At 39.4% G+C, this 17,898-nt stretch overlaps 1 protein-coding gene across 2 annotated transcripts in view; it reads left to right on the top strand.

Moving 5' to 3' along the window:
* atp2b3b (ATPase plasma membrane Ca2+ transporting 3b) overlaps positions 1–17,898 on the top strand; it is a gene marked incomplete at both ends in the record, with an annotated part of 58,194 nt that overhangs the window by 29,814 nt on the left and 10,482 nt on the right. For both annotated transcript variants that reach the window (XM_079182267.1, XM_079182266.1), the window contains 8 exons: positions 2,584–2,742; positions 3,480–3,659; positions 7,389–7,476; positions 7,569–7,675; positions 8,696–8,887; positions 12,307–12,520; positions 12,824–13,035; positions 17,533–17,640. In XM_079182267.1, coding sequence (XP_079038393.1) covers positions 2,584–2,742; positions 3,480–3,659; positions 7,389–7,476; positions 7,569–7,675; positions 8,696–8,887; positions 12,307–12,520; positions 12,824–13,035; positions 17,533–17,640 — 1,260 coding nt within the window. The remainder of the gene's footprint in view (positions 1–2,583; positions 2,743–3,479; positions 3,660–7,388; positions 7,477–7,568; positions 7,676–8,695; positions 8,888–12,306; positions 12,521–12,823; positions 13,036–17,532; positions 17,641–17,898) is intronic.

Here is a 17,898-nt window from a genome sequence, read left to right as displayed (position 1 = left end):
CACTGATGACGTGGGGAGCAACTCAACGCTGATTGGCTATCGCGCTGGCGCGTCACGCGATTTTTTCGCAGAAGTTCAAATATTTCAACTTCTGCGTTTTGGCGTTTCGGCGTTTTGACGCGTCAAAGCGTCAAACGCGCCGCGCCAATCGCGCCATCGCGTCCATCGCGTCTGTACATAGACTTTGTATGTTCATCGCGTTCATCGCGTTTGGTGTGAACGCACCTTTAGTCTGTGTTATTGTCTCATTGAATAAACACCTACACCAGGGGTCCCCAAACTTTTTCCTGTGAGGGCCACATCACTGAACATATCGTTTGACCTAGGGCCGCACGATTATGTGGGGGGGGGGGGGTGCTACGTGCTACGTGCGTGCTACTCGCAGGTGAGCGACTGTTGCATCGTGCGCGCGGATCGGGGCGGAACACGCGATACAGAGAGCAGGGGAATTGAAAACGCGCGACCATGTAGTGACAGACATGACATGCCGGCGTGTAAATAAATTAAGCACAAGTACTCGTCCTTCAAGCTCCCGTCTCTCCGCTCTTCTACTTCTTCTACTCTTCTACAGGGTGCGCGCATGACAGCTCTCATCTCGTTCACCCCCTGGTGGTTGGCTGATTCAGGAAGCGTTTGATTTGATATGTAGCAGAGCACGTATTTTAAACGTCAATATCGCAGACGATCATGCTCATTTAATTGTGGCAGCCAAAATCGTGATCGCGATTAAAATTTGATTAATTGTGCAGACTGAAAAAAAATCATAATGCGTCTCTGGTATTGTTCAGGGGGCCGGACCAAATGTGGAGGCGGGCCGTATCCGGCCCGCGGGCCGTAGTTTGGGGACCACTGACCTACACCAAAACATCAGCTTGTTCTAAAAATAGAAAATTGAGGAAAGGAAGTCAAGAGTCGGAAACAGAGACAGCTCACCTTCAAAGTAAAAGTTGCGCGTTTTCAAACGCGTTTGCTCCAGCAGTCAATTTAAGGAGAGCTAAATTAAAGAAATAAACAAATATTCAAAATAATGATGAGTGATGAGTATGACTGTAAAACTGACTGTTCCCTGAGGCTGAAATGTTGTCATGACAATATCGCCACTAAGCTATTCAATGTAAAATCCTTCAATATTTTTACTGTTTGCACTTTTAACTAGTCTACATAAAATAAAATAAAATAAAATAATAAATAAAAGTCCTTTTGCTGGATTATCCTCTGGGCTGTATAAAGCAAAAATGAGTCCAGAGTTTGGATAGAGTGCTTTTACCTCATCACTTATCATCGCATTAAAAGTATCACTGAGTTTACTTTATTTTATTGAGCATTGTGCTAACTTGTACTTAAATAGCATTTTCAAAACGACAGTCTCCAATAGGGTGCACATGTGTAATCTCCTCACAACACGGGTCTGTATTACAATGCTTATAAACAATAGTAATAACATATGAAACTAATTTTATATTACTATATTCACTGATCAAATTGCTTTACTTTTAAGAAATTACAGATGTTTTGGCATCATGGTAATATGGATTTCAGGCCAGCCAATCAGCTCCTTCCCATCTTCAAACTTTATTTCAGACTAATTTGTCATCTCTTATTTAGTACTAATCATTATTGTCGCTTCCTTGTTAAATGGAATGCTATTGATTCAGTGTAGGCTACGCTACACAGAGACACTGCACACTCACAAACTCGCCTTTTCATATTTGAACCTGTGTGGAGGAAGTATTTAGATCCTTTAAGAAAAAAGTACTCATACCACACTGAGAAAAAAAACTCTGTTACAAGTAAAAGTCCTGCATTGGATATGTTACTTTATGATAATAAGTGATCTTGTAAGTTCATATGGTAAATGTGTTTATTTACACATCCAGCAGTTACAGAGCAACATTATCAGTTTGTGAACTGGTGTTTGTGTCCACCTGATGAATGTAGGTCCAATATTCAATCTCTTCTAACTCTGTTTTTGGTCTCAAACAACTCCTGAGGGAGATATCTTTAGCTTCTAAATGCTCCACTATGTTCAGCAGACTGACTTATATACATTCAAAATCTGTTATATATAAAACTGCTTTTGCCAGATCAGTCTAGTTGTAACTGAAATATTTAGCAGCAAAACACATGTATTTGTTCCACGTACAGTAGATTAGTCCATGCAGAGGGAGTGCAAGCATTGTGTCATTGACAGACTGACCGACCTACATTTGGCTCACGATGAACACAGCCTGTGCATTGAGTACAAACAGCTCTCCTCCATACACAACTTTATTCCAGCTCAGCTGTTCAGTTTGCATTGCAGTAGCTTTGTGTCGCCACATCATATTAGGGACGTACAGCAGCGAAGGTTGCTGTCTGCTGTAGGCTGGAGGTCTTTTACCTGCAGCTGTGTCAGAGAGCATCCCCACAAAGGTACTCAAAAAGTCATCTGACAACAAATTGTATGCAAGCAGTTTGATCCAGTTTTTCTGCATCAGATATTGGAATGTAAATAACATGTCTGTAATCAGTAAGTTAAGCAGTCTGTGGTTAGATTTTGTGGAGCCCTTCCTGACCATACTTGTACTAATTACTTTTAACTAGGTGATTGAGTCAATGGCATGTGAGGGGTTGAGGACCATCTGCATTGCATACCGGGACCTGCCATCTAACCCGGAGCCAGATTGGGAAAACGAAGCAGAAATAGTGACGGAGTTGACCTGCCTCACTGTGGTTGGGATAGAGGACCCTGTGCGGCCTGAGGTAGGGTCCTGTTTAGTTTTAGTTTCAGCTGCTACTGTGGCTATCCATAATATGTGATTATAAGCTGTATTTCTAAAAGTAACTATTTCCGCCAGGCTTAAGCCTTTGGGAAGATCATGCGTTCTGTCATGTGTGTGTGTGTGTGTGTATCCGTCCGTCTGTCCACAGCTCATCTCGCATTCTACTGGACCCATCAGCCTCATATTTTTTGTGCTCATTTATGACTGCATGCTCAAGGACCTCTTGTGGTTGAGGTGATTTACAGTTTCTAAAAAAACTATTTTCTTGACTATTTATACCACCATTGACTGCTGAGTAATCACTCCTCTTAAGTGATCAACAACTGCCTCAGTAGCAAAAAACATTTCCAGCAATCGGATAGGCTAAAACAAGCCTGACCTAGTCTGTTGCAGGGTTTGTTTTAGGCCTTTGTCGTGCCTCAAAAAATGACATCCATAGAAAGGTTTGGTCTCATTTTGAAGCATATTTATTACATACCTGATATGTTATGATCCACTACCATCAGATGTAATACAGGATGATGAAATCCCTGTTTTTTTTTCTTCGCCATCATCGCGACCATAAGGGAGTTATGAGGGACAATTGAGTGAGATTCAACTCTTCTTTGTTTGGGAGGGGAGAGAGAGACACGCCTGGCTGAGATGTGCACGTTAATGAGATAACATTTTTTGTTGGCATTGTGTTTTTGTGTGAAAACATTTCCCTGCCCCCCTAAGGTGCCTGAGGCCATCCGTAAGTGTCAGCGTGCAGGCATCACGGTGCGGATGGTGACTGGTGATAACATTAACACAGCGAGGGCCATTGCTGCTAAATGTGGCATCATCCACCCTGGGGATGACTTTATCTGTATAGATGGCAAGGAATTCAACCGACGAATCAGGAACGAGAAAGGAGAGGTAAGTTGGGGTCTCAAGTGGGCATTTGTGTTTGTAAAATGACTGAAATCATTCATCAATTAAAAAAGGTTGTGAAGGATTTTGTTGTTGATCAACTGTTGGATTGGTCGACTAATCATCTCAGTTATATATTCCTAGTTCAGATGTGCGCATCAAACCTCAAACATCAACATACTTTATCTCTTTTTTTATTGTTACAACTGATGCATTAATGAGTAAGTAGCATATTACTGTTGTAGTTACTCGAGGTGGAACTGGTTACAAAAATACGCTACAGTACAGTTAACACAGTTACACTCTAAACAATTTCACCGTAAAAATAGTAGGATAACTGGGTTTTACCGTGATTTTACAGTATATGCCAGAATGTTACCGTTTATTTACAAAGGGTAATACAACCCAATACTTTTGCACTTAATTCCCAACAAATAAAATAATCAAAATAGACATTCAATACATAATTGTTGCAGTTTAATACATGTTCTCAGGACAAACAATAAAGGGACATTTGTAGTACATCACAAAACTCACAATGTACTGCATGTTTAGAAGAAAACTAATACAATTGTTAATGACCAGCTTAACTGAACTGATTAGCATCAGCAGTGTACCATTGAACAAAAATAGCATTAAGAGTGAAACGCTGAATTAAAATAGTATCAAGAACAGTGTAATAGAACTGCATCACAGTCTAGCTTGTTAATAAGTCTGATACACATTTATAGTTAATTTGAACTGCATGAACTCACACATGAATGAAAACAATAAGGAGAGAGAACACCTTGAAAGAGCACTTGACTGCAGCGTCTGGCTGTTACCCTCAATCTCTGATGACGAGTGACTGAAAAACTAACAAAATATAAACTTTAGAAACACAATGTTCTGAACTTCTGGAAAGTTCTGACATCCAGGATAAACACACTTAAAAGAAGCTTTGGGTGTGCAACTGTGGGTTTGCATGTGCCTCACATGTGTTAACATATCAGTGTAAGTCTTTGCAAAAAGCTAATACAACAATACCATACAGTTTAAATGAACAAACGTGCCTATGTGATGAGCTGATTACGTTAGGTGAAGAAATGAAGCTAAGACAATGGACCACAATGGACTAACGTTCAACAATAAAATGAGTTTGATCTGGTTTTAATGTTGCTCCTGGGATAACACACACTAACGTTACTGTTAGCGTTACCTCAACTGTTCATCATCTTGAACACACGTCAGCGATTTCTGGTCCGCTCTCCATTTTGATAATCGTCCCGTTTGCGTTAGAGTCGGTTCAATAAGAGCACAAGTAAACACAAGTTAGGTTACTAACGTTACATCTTAACACTGTAATGGATGATTAACTTTATTTATGTTAACTTAACTTGCTATGCTGTTAGCTAGCTAACCTTTCTAAGGCTAATTTAGCTCGAGCTAGCTGACGTTACAGAGCTAGCTCCGCCAAGATTAACAACCTAATGTAATGAAACAGACAAAGTGAAACATTATCTGAGATGTTAACAGTTCAATATTCATGAAGACAAAACAATACTGGAGACTTTGAATTTCGGATGATTTTGTCTCCTCGGTTGATCTCCACATGGCTGTGCTCAGAAGGATGAACTGAAGCTGTTGTGTCCAAAGTCACATTTAGTAGCAGTCGTTCACGTATTGTCACTCAAAAATGACTTGTAGGCAATGAACAGTTTGAATAATAAAAATATTCTATCGTCATTACAGACACATTAACCTACAATAGACAGCACGATGTAGATGAATTGTGATTTACTGAACTTGTATAGAGAAGCGCATTTCCACCACTTCACAGAAAATACTGTATTATGCTGCTAAATTACAGTAGCTCTGCTGTTATTGTTAATTTATGGCATTAACTGTTAATTTACATGAAAATCCACCGTAAATTTACAGCAATTCGTTACAATGTATGTATTGGTTCCCAACCTTGGGGTCTGGACCCTCCAAAGCATCACATGATTAATGTGATGTGATGATGTGAAATGATACACAAATTTGTATTTTCCTTTTTGGAACTTTTTTCTAATCTTTTCTTTAGTTGTTTTTAAAAAAAAAATGTATAAGAAATCATAAACCCAAGAGGTTAGAAACTATTTGTTTAATCTGTAACAACTTGTATTTTATAGGATAATCATATTTTCTTAATGTAAAAAGTAGAATTATTGTCAATCATATGTAGCTGAGTAGAGGAATAAAGTGGGACAAAAATACCCCAAGATTGTATTTAGGTACAGTACTCGAGTAAATCTACTAATCTAGTTACTTTTGTCTCTAGTATTCAGATCCTTTACTTAAGTAAAAGTACTTATACCACACTGTGAAAATACTCAACTACAAATAAAAGTTCTGCATTGAAAACCTTACTTAAGTAAAAGTAAGTTCAGTATTAACAGTAAAATACACTTCAAGTAAAAGTGTTGATTGTGCAGTTAAATGTTCCTTGTCTGTATTTTATATTATTTATGATATTTCTGCTGCAATAATGTGTATGTTGACTTTTACTGCTGTCGATTTATTGAATTCTTTTATATCCTGGTGGCTGGTTTGATCTACATCAATGCATCACATTCTATAAGATCATCATGTGTTTGTAGTGTCGCTGTCCTGTGAGAACCACGTATCTCTAAAAAGAACAGTCTGTTTTCATCTCTGTGATGATGCATTTTCTAGCTGATCCAAGAGGCTTTTAAAAGAGTTTATTTAGCTGAAGAAGTAGGAGGATTTTCTCAAGACATAAAGGAACACTTCATCCTTCAGTTTATTACAACCATTCAACATCAACACATCTGGAGATACGTGGTTTTACAATATTTACCTCTGAGAGGTAGTACAGTAAAAAGTACAATACTTACCTCTGAGATGTAGTAAAGTAAAAGAGTACAGAGATAAAGTTGCATAAATGGAATTATTCAAGCAAAGTACCTCAAATTAGTACTTCAGTACCACATCCCACCACTGTAAGCTGTTTTGATAACTAACAAATAAATGAATTGTGCAAAGATAACAGACTAAAGCCGTATTCATAGGTCAAATCCTCACAAATATCTCTGATGTGTTGAGGTTCCTGTCACATATCACCACTGATATTCCTGCATCCACTGTGGTTAGTGCACACTGTTGAAGCCAACATCCATACAAGCTCTGTTTCATCAAAACCATTTCACTTTATCATTTGCACTGAACAGAATGCTTACTGCTGACTAGTGACGTGGCTGTGCTTTTCTATTTACACTGATGTGTATAAATTATCATTATGTAAGAGTGTAGTGTGGTTATATTGATTTCAAGAGAGCACAACAGCCGGCCCAGGACCCCCCCCCCCCCCCCCCCCCCCACACACACACACACACACACATCTTTTGGACTATTTTCTCTACTTTGCAAATATTTTTAATACTTAATACTGTGAACTTTGTAGTTTTTCTACTCTCTATTTATGTTTCTTGACTTTTTGCAGTTCTTGCTTTTATTTGTTATTGTTCTGCACCAAAACACCGGGGCAAGTTCCTTGTATGTGAAAACCTACTTGGCAATGACTCTTTATAAGAGCCAATTTCACAGTGCTTCTTTGATGCTTTATCCTCCATCCAAGACTCTGGATAAATAGTGACATATAGTGAGAGAAGAGGATAGCTAATAGGTTCTCTATGATGTTATTCATCATCATACCCCCCCCCCCAACCCCCCTTCTCTCTATCTGACTGACAGATTGAACAGGAACGTATTGACAAAATCTGGCCCAAACTTCGCGTGTTGGCTCGTTCCTCACCAACCGACAAACACACCCTGGTCAAAGGTGAGTCTCAAGTTTATGAACCCAAACATACACACACACACATATTCATCCACCCAGATAAGAGCCTATCTTTCCCTTGTGTTTGTGTCTAGGAATCATCGACAGCACCGCCCTAGAACAAAGACAGGTCGTCGCAGTAACAGGAGATGGAACCAATGACGGACCAGCTTTGAAGAAGGCTGATGTGGGCTTTGCCATGGTAACCTGATATATTATTCACCATTTTTTATTTGGTGTTAAAACCCTTCTGTAGCTACAATAATGTAATCTCATAGAAGTATATGAATTCATTTTGGGAAACAAATGCCCACTATATATATTAATAAATATATTAAAGCTATAATTTGGATGTTTTGAAGTGTGGTTGTATGAGAAACAGACAGGAGTACCAGCATCAGTGTAAATGTACGTTATATTTAGAATGTTTTCACAGCTTTACCTTGCTGTCAAATGAGGAACTGAAGCAGTTAACGATGCTCTCTTCAAAGCCACAAAGTCCCTTGACAAAAACATCATGTCATTTCACCTTGCAGCACAAGGTCACATGGTCTACCGCTGCCTCCATCGGTTTGTTTGTTCGTGTACTTCGTGTGGTTAGTTTGGATTCACCAAAGTCTCACAATAACCTAAACAGACGATAAACCAATCGAGGCAGCAGTAGACCAGAAGCTCCTACTTTGTGTGAGCTCAAATTACTGTTTTTGTCAAAGTGACTTTGAAGAGAGCACAGATAACAGCTTCAGTCCTCGTCAGAAGGGATTGTCTGACAGAAAGGTAAAGAGGTGAACATATTCTAAATATGCCTACAATTAAACTGCTATTAATTCTTTTAGGTGTCTAAAATACATCACAGCAGTACATTACTTTACTCCAGTACTGGTTCTCCTGTCTTGTTTCTCCAAACTTCATCTATTGTAGTAATACAATAGTATGAAGAAGAACTTCTGAACTATTCCTTTAATGACATAAGATAACTAATACTTTCAAGAAAATATGAGGAATTTTAGAAATGTTCTCTACCTATAAATAATACATGCATAACATTTTGAATAATGTGCATTTGGTCACAGCTCTTACTCACACCAAGCGCTAGCACTTGGAGATGGGACAACACGATATTGAGGCAGTAGCACTCCGAAATAATTTGGATGCTTGAACGCTGGCATAAAATACGTAATGCGTCTCAGTCTCCTCCTCACTCTGTCTCAATCTGTGTCAGGGTATTGCTGGAACAGACGTGGCTAAAGAAGCGTCGGACATCATCCTGACTGATGACAACTTCAGCAGCATTGTCAAGGCGGTGATGTGGGGACGAAATGTCTACGATAGCATCTCCAAGTTCCTGCAGTTCCAGCTCACGGTCAACGTAGTGGCTGTCATAGTGGCCTTCACCGGCGCCTGCATCACTCAGGTAGACAGATTTATACATGCTGTCACACATGCATTTCCACCACATACAATATAACAGACACATAGACGTCACTTCAGTAAACATCACTTATGTTATATCTGCTTAGACAAGGCAAATGCTAAAATGCTTTTTATGCATTTCTTACATCATCCTTATATAAGCAGAGACGTCCTGACACACATGGAACATTTACACATGTTTGATATGAAATACATTTCAACTTGCATATGTATGCTTTTGTGCATTTAATGTTATTTGCAATATATTTATATGGAAAGTTAAATACATAAAGAGCAAAATGTCCCCTTTTTCTCAGTCGTTTTTCACCTCTAAAGTAATCACCTCCCCATCCAGAACATTATCAGACAAAAGAAAAACATATTGACACATATTGATATATAACTTACAATTACTGGATCCCTGTCTTGGTATAAACACTATGGTCCCAAATATGAAGCATGACAAACATGAAGAAAAAAAAGGGACCAGACCATCAACAATATCAAGTTTTGCCATGATCTTTGAGAAACGATTCTGTAGCTATTTAATACACCCGCGATACTTTCTGACATTTGGAGCAGATGTTACAGTAATCAAGCAATCAAGACAATAGTCATCAGATCAACAATCATTGCAAACCTTATCACCATAACAGCTCTGCTCATAACGATATAGACATACATGTTTGTACAGTTTCAGTATTAATATCATTATCATCATTCATTTTACAGATTAGGGCTGTACCGAATAGCTTGAACTTCAAAGTCTCATTCATAAAGTTGACCTTTGAATGCAAAATAACATTCCAATGCTGCGCAGGTTGTTTTTTTTGCATGTGTATTCATTGTGTTTAGAGCTGGTACTTCTGCGCAGTTGCAGATAAAGATCGGTCTACACTAATATTATAAGTTGTCTAAAAGTCACAATGTATTTAAAAAAGATGGATGTGTTGATTGCAAATCCACAATGTTTTTGTTTAACAAAATATTCTGCTTCATATTTGTTGGCGTTTAGCCTTTCAAAACCAACATTTCACTATCCGGCTTACTTGACACAAAGAGAAGTCTGCCCCTGTATTAACAGAGCGGTCTAGCAGCAATCTAACAACACTATAAATTACATTTATATTACCCCTTAATGGGTGATGACATAAAATATGATGCTAGATCAGGGGTCTTCAACGTTTTTCAGGCCAAGGACCCCCAAACTGATGATGGAGCAGGGTCCCCCGACTATATATATTGTATAAAATTGTGTTTTATATTAAACTGGGCCTAGTGCCATGTATAAACATACCTTGTTATTGTGCATTCAATACTAAGCTATTCAAATAAAACACAGGTTGATATATTCATGTTTTTGTTTTAAACATGTGAAGGTACAGTGAGTAGGGGGGCCGTGCCACTGACATTTAGAAACATACCTTGTCAGCTGATACAAATGCCAATATCAACATTGTCTGTCAATTGCATGACAATCATGCCTACAAGCTATTCAAATTGACGTTTTTATTTTAAATATAAATGTGGAAATGAAAATGAGTGACGGCCTATTATTGCCACTGCCATGCATAAACATACCTGTTATCTAGCATACAATACTGAACTATTACAATAATGGAAAGATTCATGTTTGGAAAAACAATTGTCTAATCAACCAAAGATTTCGTGGACCCCCCTGTTGTACCCCCTGTTGAAGACCTCTGCGCTAGATATTCAAAGCTTCATTTGAAAAAACTGCAATAGAAGCTTTGAATGTAAAAGAAATGACCAGTCCTAATAATTATACAAAATTGCTTGGGTTAATCCCAGCTTTTAGCAAAGATAACTTGAGCTTTTGCCGACCTACTGTATGCTGCAGAACAAAGCTGGTCAGGCTTCTTGATCAAAACGCGTGAAATAACTACATCCTCTTCAACGAACTACAGAAAAATACTTGACTCATATTTATATTTTATTTCACAACTTGTATTTACAGCAGTTAATTTTTTCTCCTTTTTTTGTTTTGTTTTATCAGCAGTGGGCCTTAAATTACAAAAGGTTGACACTCCCTGAGCTAGATTGATACAAACTTTTAAAGAATACACAGTAAGAAAAAAAAGTTATTCAAAGAGTCCTCTGTTACCGCTGACAATCACAATCTTATCCACGAGCACACACATCCATGAGTGCATTCACTGCACAACAGCTTTGCCCTTCCTTCTGCTTCTTCACTGTGCAAAGCCACTCACTGCTTAGAGCACCATCATGCACACACCTGTTTCCACTGTCACTGATTGAGTAGATCAACAAGAGGAAGTACATGTAGTACATCACCACAGTAGATCTGACGTGCTCTATCAGATCATAACCCTGTGGAACAGAAATAAAACTACACAAAAGAAACAAACTTTTGTTCTTTTAATTCTATAACCGGACTGATACATTTACAGATTAACTCAAGCACTGGACTAAAGTGAATTATGTATCCATAGAAATAGAAGAAGGAGTGAAAGAGACATTGAACTGTTGTCTGTGGTCATTTGACGAGTAAAGAAAATGGTGATTGCTTTTAGTTGTTATGGTACCAACCTTGTCAGTGTAGTAAAGTGTAGTTGCAGCTCGCCAGGAAAAGAGCCCACACACCTTCGTTAAGATAGCTGGCTATGTAGCGTTGTCCTTCTCCAGAGCGGAGAGTGAGGCGGAGGGACCATTATACCCAAAGCTGCCGCTGGCCACCAGCCCACTGTCTGGCTCATTTTCTGTAACCAGTGTAGCATTCAAGCATGGTGGAATTAGCTAACTAGCCAGCTTTCTGCTAGCTAGCTAGCTTGCTAATTCCGCACTGGTTACAAAAAAAGCCAAGAAAGTATTCCTTCATCCTGCGATAGCAATGAGCTTTTGCAAGAGTGTGTGGATGAAGCATAGTTGTAATTTTATTAATTTACTAATTTACTACTACTCCACTGCTCGTTCTGTCGTTTGAGCAAAACCTCACCACAGTGAGTGAGTGCCGTTGGTTTAGCCTTTACGTAAGTTAGCCCGCTATAATCATGGATGTATAAATAGAACTGATACAGCAATGGAGGCATGGCCTTGTTCATTCCTATGAAAGTTTCTCAGTGGCACATGAAGCAAAAAAAGTTGGACTTCCGAGTATAGAATTCCGCATCCATGGGCCCAAAGAGCAAGAACACTAGCCTTTCCCAAGCAACTATAGCAGTACATATACAAATGGCCTCCGCTCTGATCATCCTGCTGCGTTGATTTGAATACTCCTATTCTATTTCTATGGACTTTACATACATGAAAGAACTGTGAATCGGGGTCTTGTGGAAAGGGAGGCAGTTTTCTCACAGTGACTATCCCCAGTGTCTGTGAAGCCAGACTCCTGTGAACATGGTTTGTGACACAGCTCTCTGGTTGCAAATCTCTTTGCAGGACTCTCCTCTGAAGGCGGTGCAGATGCTGTGGGTGAATCTCATCATGGACACATTTGCTTCTCTGGCCCTGGCCACCGAGCCCCCCACTGAGGACCTGTTGCTACGGAAACCCTATGGTCGGAACAACCCGCTCATCTCACTGACAATGATGAAGAACATCCTGGGCCATGGAGTGTACCAGCTGGTCATCATCTTCACCCTACTGTTCATAGGTACACACACACTGAGACAACCAGGAATGCAATTTTACTATTTAAACAGCCCGAAATAGCTCGCTTTGATCAGTAGACTTCTTGTGGAATTAGAATGAGTGGGTTTATATTCCAGCGTGCTTTTAACCAGAAATCTAAGAGAAGAAACAAAAAGGTGGTTTGGTGGAGACAGACAGATACACAGCTACAATGTTTATTTCTCCTCTAGAAGAAACAAACACACTTCCTCATGAGCAACACAGCTGACACGTGTTCTTTTTTTCACACCTCTAATCCTTTCTTCCTCCTTTATTTACCCTCCAGGCGAGCACATGTTTAACATCGACAGTGGCCGCAACGCTCCGCTCCACTCCCCTCCCTCTGAGCACTACACCATCATCTTCAACACCTTCGTCCTCATGCAACTTTTCAACGAGATCAATGCTCGCAAGATCCACGGAGAGAGAAATGTCTTCGATGGCATATTTGCCAACCCCATCTTCTGCAGTATTGTTGTGGGGACCTTCGCCGTGCAGGTAAGGTTAACCTTTGATGTCCTTTGACGGTTTTCTTCAGTGTTTGGTCGAGAATTTTGAGGTTTTGATCTTGGTCTTTGGCTATTTTTGTGTTGTTTGAAATCCATACCCCTAAAAAAAATGTTGTTGTTCTGCTGAGCACAATAGTTCAATATGATCCGAGGAAGAGTAGTTGCTTACTTGATAGTGGATAATGTGGATCCAAATAAATTAATAGGTAAATAAGTCAAAATTGCTGACAATCTTTTTAAAACTGAATGTTGCCATGACATATAAATGTCAGTATGAAAAATCTTGTGTTATTTCACTACATATTGTATGTATTAAACACTTAGTGGACACTTTATTAGGTACAGCTGAGAATCTAATGCTCATCTATACATTCTATATTTTTATAATAAAGGCTTTTATTTACATTTACTGCTGAGGGTACCAGGCCTTTATTTGAAGCAGGCTTATATCAGACACAGGCTTTTATTTCTAATTCACTCTGTTTGTTACTGTATTATGCTGTTATTACAAACTCAATACTTAGTGTGTTCGTTTCAAAGGTGATAGTGGTTGTTGGGTGATTGTTCTGTATCTCTAAAGCAATGCAAGCTTGAATGTCTTCTACAGATGGGTGCTGTGTTTAGGTGATGGTCCGTGCTGTCTAGGTCATCTTCTTAGTTTGGAGTATAGAAAATGAATGTGATTCTTTTCAGGCCTTGACTGTGGGGCTAGGCAATAAAACTATTTCACGATAAAGCCTTCCACGATAATGATGATACATCCATGAGATTTATTTTTGATAAAGTTACTTTTGAATCCGTTTTCCTCTACCTACAAAAACACTAGATGAACAGTGTTGTGATAATTATTGTCATCGATCAATATAAAAAAAACATTTTGTGCTATATTGCCCAGCCCTACTTGACTGCTTGTCTTTCACTTTGTAACCCCACATAGAAGTCCAGATTTTAGATTTCAAACCAACAAAAGGAGGACTATTTGTTGAAGTGAATACAAAATAAATGCACTGAAGAGGGAATTTTAAGCACACAAAAACACAGACAAGCAAGCAAAGAAAAGAGGGATATTTACTAAAGCTCTCGAGTGCTGGGTGGTACTCTGGGAAGAAACAAGAGAAGAGAGAGAGTTGGAGGGGATGGCAGTGAATTGGAGTGTGAGAGCAATGAAGAGACAGTTCAGAGGGATTTGGAAAAGTGGAGATAGAGAGAGCTGAAGACTGGAGGCAGTTTGAGAGGTGAAAGAGAGAGAGAAGTAAGAAAGATGGATCCCTCCTCCCTGCAGGAAGATATTACTGTATATGATACACTCTGTATCTTACTCCCAGTGAGGTTAAAGCAGTTTGGTGTCAAGAGGATAGTGTCAGTCTGATAAACCTTGCTCTTGTTGTAACTGATTATGTTGCTATTTAAAATGTTGTCGCTACATCCATTGAGACAAATAGAGCCAGAGGAGCATGGTGTTACTGTGGTCCAACTCTGGAGGTGCAGAATGTTATTTTGGAACCATTACTAATACAGAGTTTCTAGTTCTATAAATTCACTTAATGTGTCTTTTGTACACAGCTGGTGTGGAATGATTATTGTGATTAATGTTCCCAGCTCAGAAATAAATTCACTTTGAGGCAGTACAGTCCCACCACAGTATAACACCATTTTTGCTGTTTTTCCTGTTAAACAGATGAATCTCAGAACGAGAATGGTCTTGAGAATGATTCTAGACTTTGATTTATGAGTCTGAAATTCTTAGTAAAACTGAGAAGCTTTACAAAAAGAAGTAACTTTGATCAAAGTGAGATTCTTTGCACACTTAACATTGTCAGACTCACAGTGGACAGTAAAAAAAAAGACATTGTCTTTTTTATTTCTATTTTTATCGACAAAACCTGGTGCCTACATTATCCACAATGCAACGTTGATAGTTTGGTCAGCCTGCACCTGTGGACATAGATGTAGCACTTCATGTGTTATTCTGTTAAGTGTACCTCTAAAAGAATGTAGCACTAAACACAAAGCATTTGGCCATTTCAAACATTTTGTCAGCTCACTTTTTTGAAACTAGTTACTACATTAAATATTTTTAACTTGTAGTCTGGTGATGATGAGGTCAATGGCCCAGCTACTCCGAGCAGCAGAGGTTGTAGATCAGCAAACTTCATCCAATACCTCCTCATACTCATGTCATGAGCGTTTGCTCGGTTCACATCAGGTTATTATGTAACTGATTAGATAAATCAGTCACTTGCTCCAGCCTAACAGCTGCTGTTTCACCCCTGGCAGATAAACAGAATGAATATATATTCTGACAGTGGCCGACCTTGAAAATGTCAACATAGTGGTTAACTGAGAAATACCATGTAAGTTCTTGTAAAACAGCACTTTTTCTCTTTGGTTTTATTTGGATTAATCAAACTTAGTTACTTAGTGAGCTGTAGAGGTGTTGGAGTGGTTTTGATTTTCTCAACAACTCTCAGCAAGAAGGTGAATAGCACATTTTCCAAAATAATCTTTTCCTTTAAATGACACTCAACAGCAAAAACCAAAGCATCCTAAAAATAAGAGCAGATACCTACTCTGAGCAGATTTATACATACCGGCCTAGAGCTCTCCTAAAATGATCCAAGTATGTATACAGACAGATACATTTCCATGACCAGGGCCCTATTCCTCGTACGTGGCTAACTGAGTTAGCCGGATAATTTTCAGGATGAGATTACATAAGTGAGGCTTTTCAGTTCCTCGATTTGGAAAAATCACCATAGCAACACATCCATAAGCCTGAACCTGCTCCAGAGCAGGCTTGAGCTAGATCCGCTGGATAAGCTGCCACTCCCCCGGGGAAAAGTGTCAGCTCCCTTCCTCAGAGATCCATCGATGAGGAAGCGATATTAGTCAGATTAGCGTTTTATAGGGAGAGAGTTCTTCGAGATCGCCAAGATCCGTTATCACACCATGATGACTTCCTGTACGAGCGCTATTGATTCTGCCGACAAGGAATCATTTATTTAAAGACCTTCTCGAGCCGTACATTGAACACCACACGCCATCTACTGTCTCACGGACTGTATCACAGCCTCGCGCTTTTTTTGCGAGTGGTTCATGTTTGTACAGTGTCGGTGACGTGGAGAACATCGGGAAAGCCGCTGCATGCCGTGCTGTTCATAAAGTTTATTTGGCGATTAAGAAACTTATGGATGTGTTCATTACATCACCATGGCACATGTTGTATTGATCACCATTCTGAATAATGTTTGTGTGCTTAGTGTTTACTTGCTCCCGTGTCCTCTTGATGGCTGGTTGAACTACATGATGGTTGAAAGCACTCATAATGATATGACAGTATTATTAGTACACTATAGATATCATTATTGTAGAACATGATTAAGGTGGACTCATGATACGAATAGAGAGAATTACACACAATTTATTTTTACTGCTTATTATGAATAATACACACACACTGATCCGCCCATACACAGATTCACACACACATATTCAAACTCCTATTCTATATGGTAACCTACACATACATGTATATACACACATATATATATATATAGTACATGATACATACGTGCATACACCTACATATATCCTCATAAGTATCTATTAATTCGTATCAGTTAGATTCTCTTTGGGCTTGTTTTTATCTACTTATTCTGAAAGAGTTGATATAATTATTTTCGCTATAGATCTCATTGGATGATGCATTCCATTAAGCCTACTTAAAGAAATATCATCTGATTGATTGAGGTGATGAGGCACTTAAAATTAACCTATACATGTTCCCAACACTTGCGCATTTAACGAAGTCTGCGATATTTTGCCATGCTTCTCGTCTAGCCCTCGCAGCGTTAGATTTCGCCATGATTATGGTCTTGAATTCCTCATATACGTTCATGATCATCTCCTGCTCATCAGCGGAGTAAAAAGAGGCTCTTTCTTTGCGTTTATTTGCCGTTGTACTGTTAGAAAATCATGGTTTCGGTGATCGACGCTTCCCCCTTTTGAAGTAGGGCGGACACGCGCAACGATCCTGTTGTCTGACATCTGGTTCAAATTAACGAGACTGTTTGAGCGCGGATCAGCCTTTGAGGAACCGAGATAGCCTGATGTCAATCATCGAGTTAATTTAAGCTGGATAATAGGACATATGATCGACTTAGTTCAACCACGTACGAGGAATAGGGCCCTGATGTTAGCCAAGTCAAATTGGGAAAGCACGGCTTATGATCTTAATAGCCACTCAGTGTAAGATATACCTCATGAATAATGAAATGCAATACTCAAACATAAAATGTCTGCGTGTGTTGTTCCACATTGTGGTTTGATGTTTATTAGATGCAGCAGGGCTTCCAGTGACAGTGCCACCTTGTACTTTGTGACAGACTAGAAGACAGAGGTGTTGACTGTTGACACATCCTGGCATTGTGACCTTGTGTTTGGATGTGTGACAGTAATGACGTCCCTCCCTGTGTTTCTGCTGCAGATCGTGATCGTGCAGTGGGGAGGGAAGCCCTTCAGCTGTGCCCCTCTCAACATGGAGCAGTGGCTCTGGTGTCTGTTCGTGGGAGTTGGGGAGCTCCTCTGGGGACAGGTAAGCAGCTCTTCATCCTGCTGCTGAGTCAGGCCCTACTGAACAAGTGTAGGCCTGGTTTACATTGGCTCTTCTCTGAGGTGAGGCTGAAGCCAAGTTCACGCTACACGACTTGCTGTCTTATAATCGGGAGTTTTGAAGTTGTTATGCTATTTACACTACATGATTGAACGGCGACAGGACTTCACACACTACAAGACCTTTCCCCAGGAGGAATCCCTGATGAGTATGTCTGCTCATCAAACTGTGTTTTGTCAC

The sequence above is a fragment of the Pholis gunnellus genome (assembly GCF_910591455.1).
Source record: "Pholis gunnellus genome assembly, chromosome: 2".
Classification (NCBI taxonomy): domain Eukaryota; kingdom Metazoa; phylum Chordata; class Actinopteri; order Perciformes; family Pholidae; genus Pholis; species Pholis gunnellus.
The sequence above is the reverse complement of the archived record's forward strand: the minus strand, read 5'-3'. Positions and strand labels throughout refer to the sequence as shown.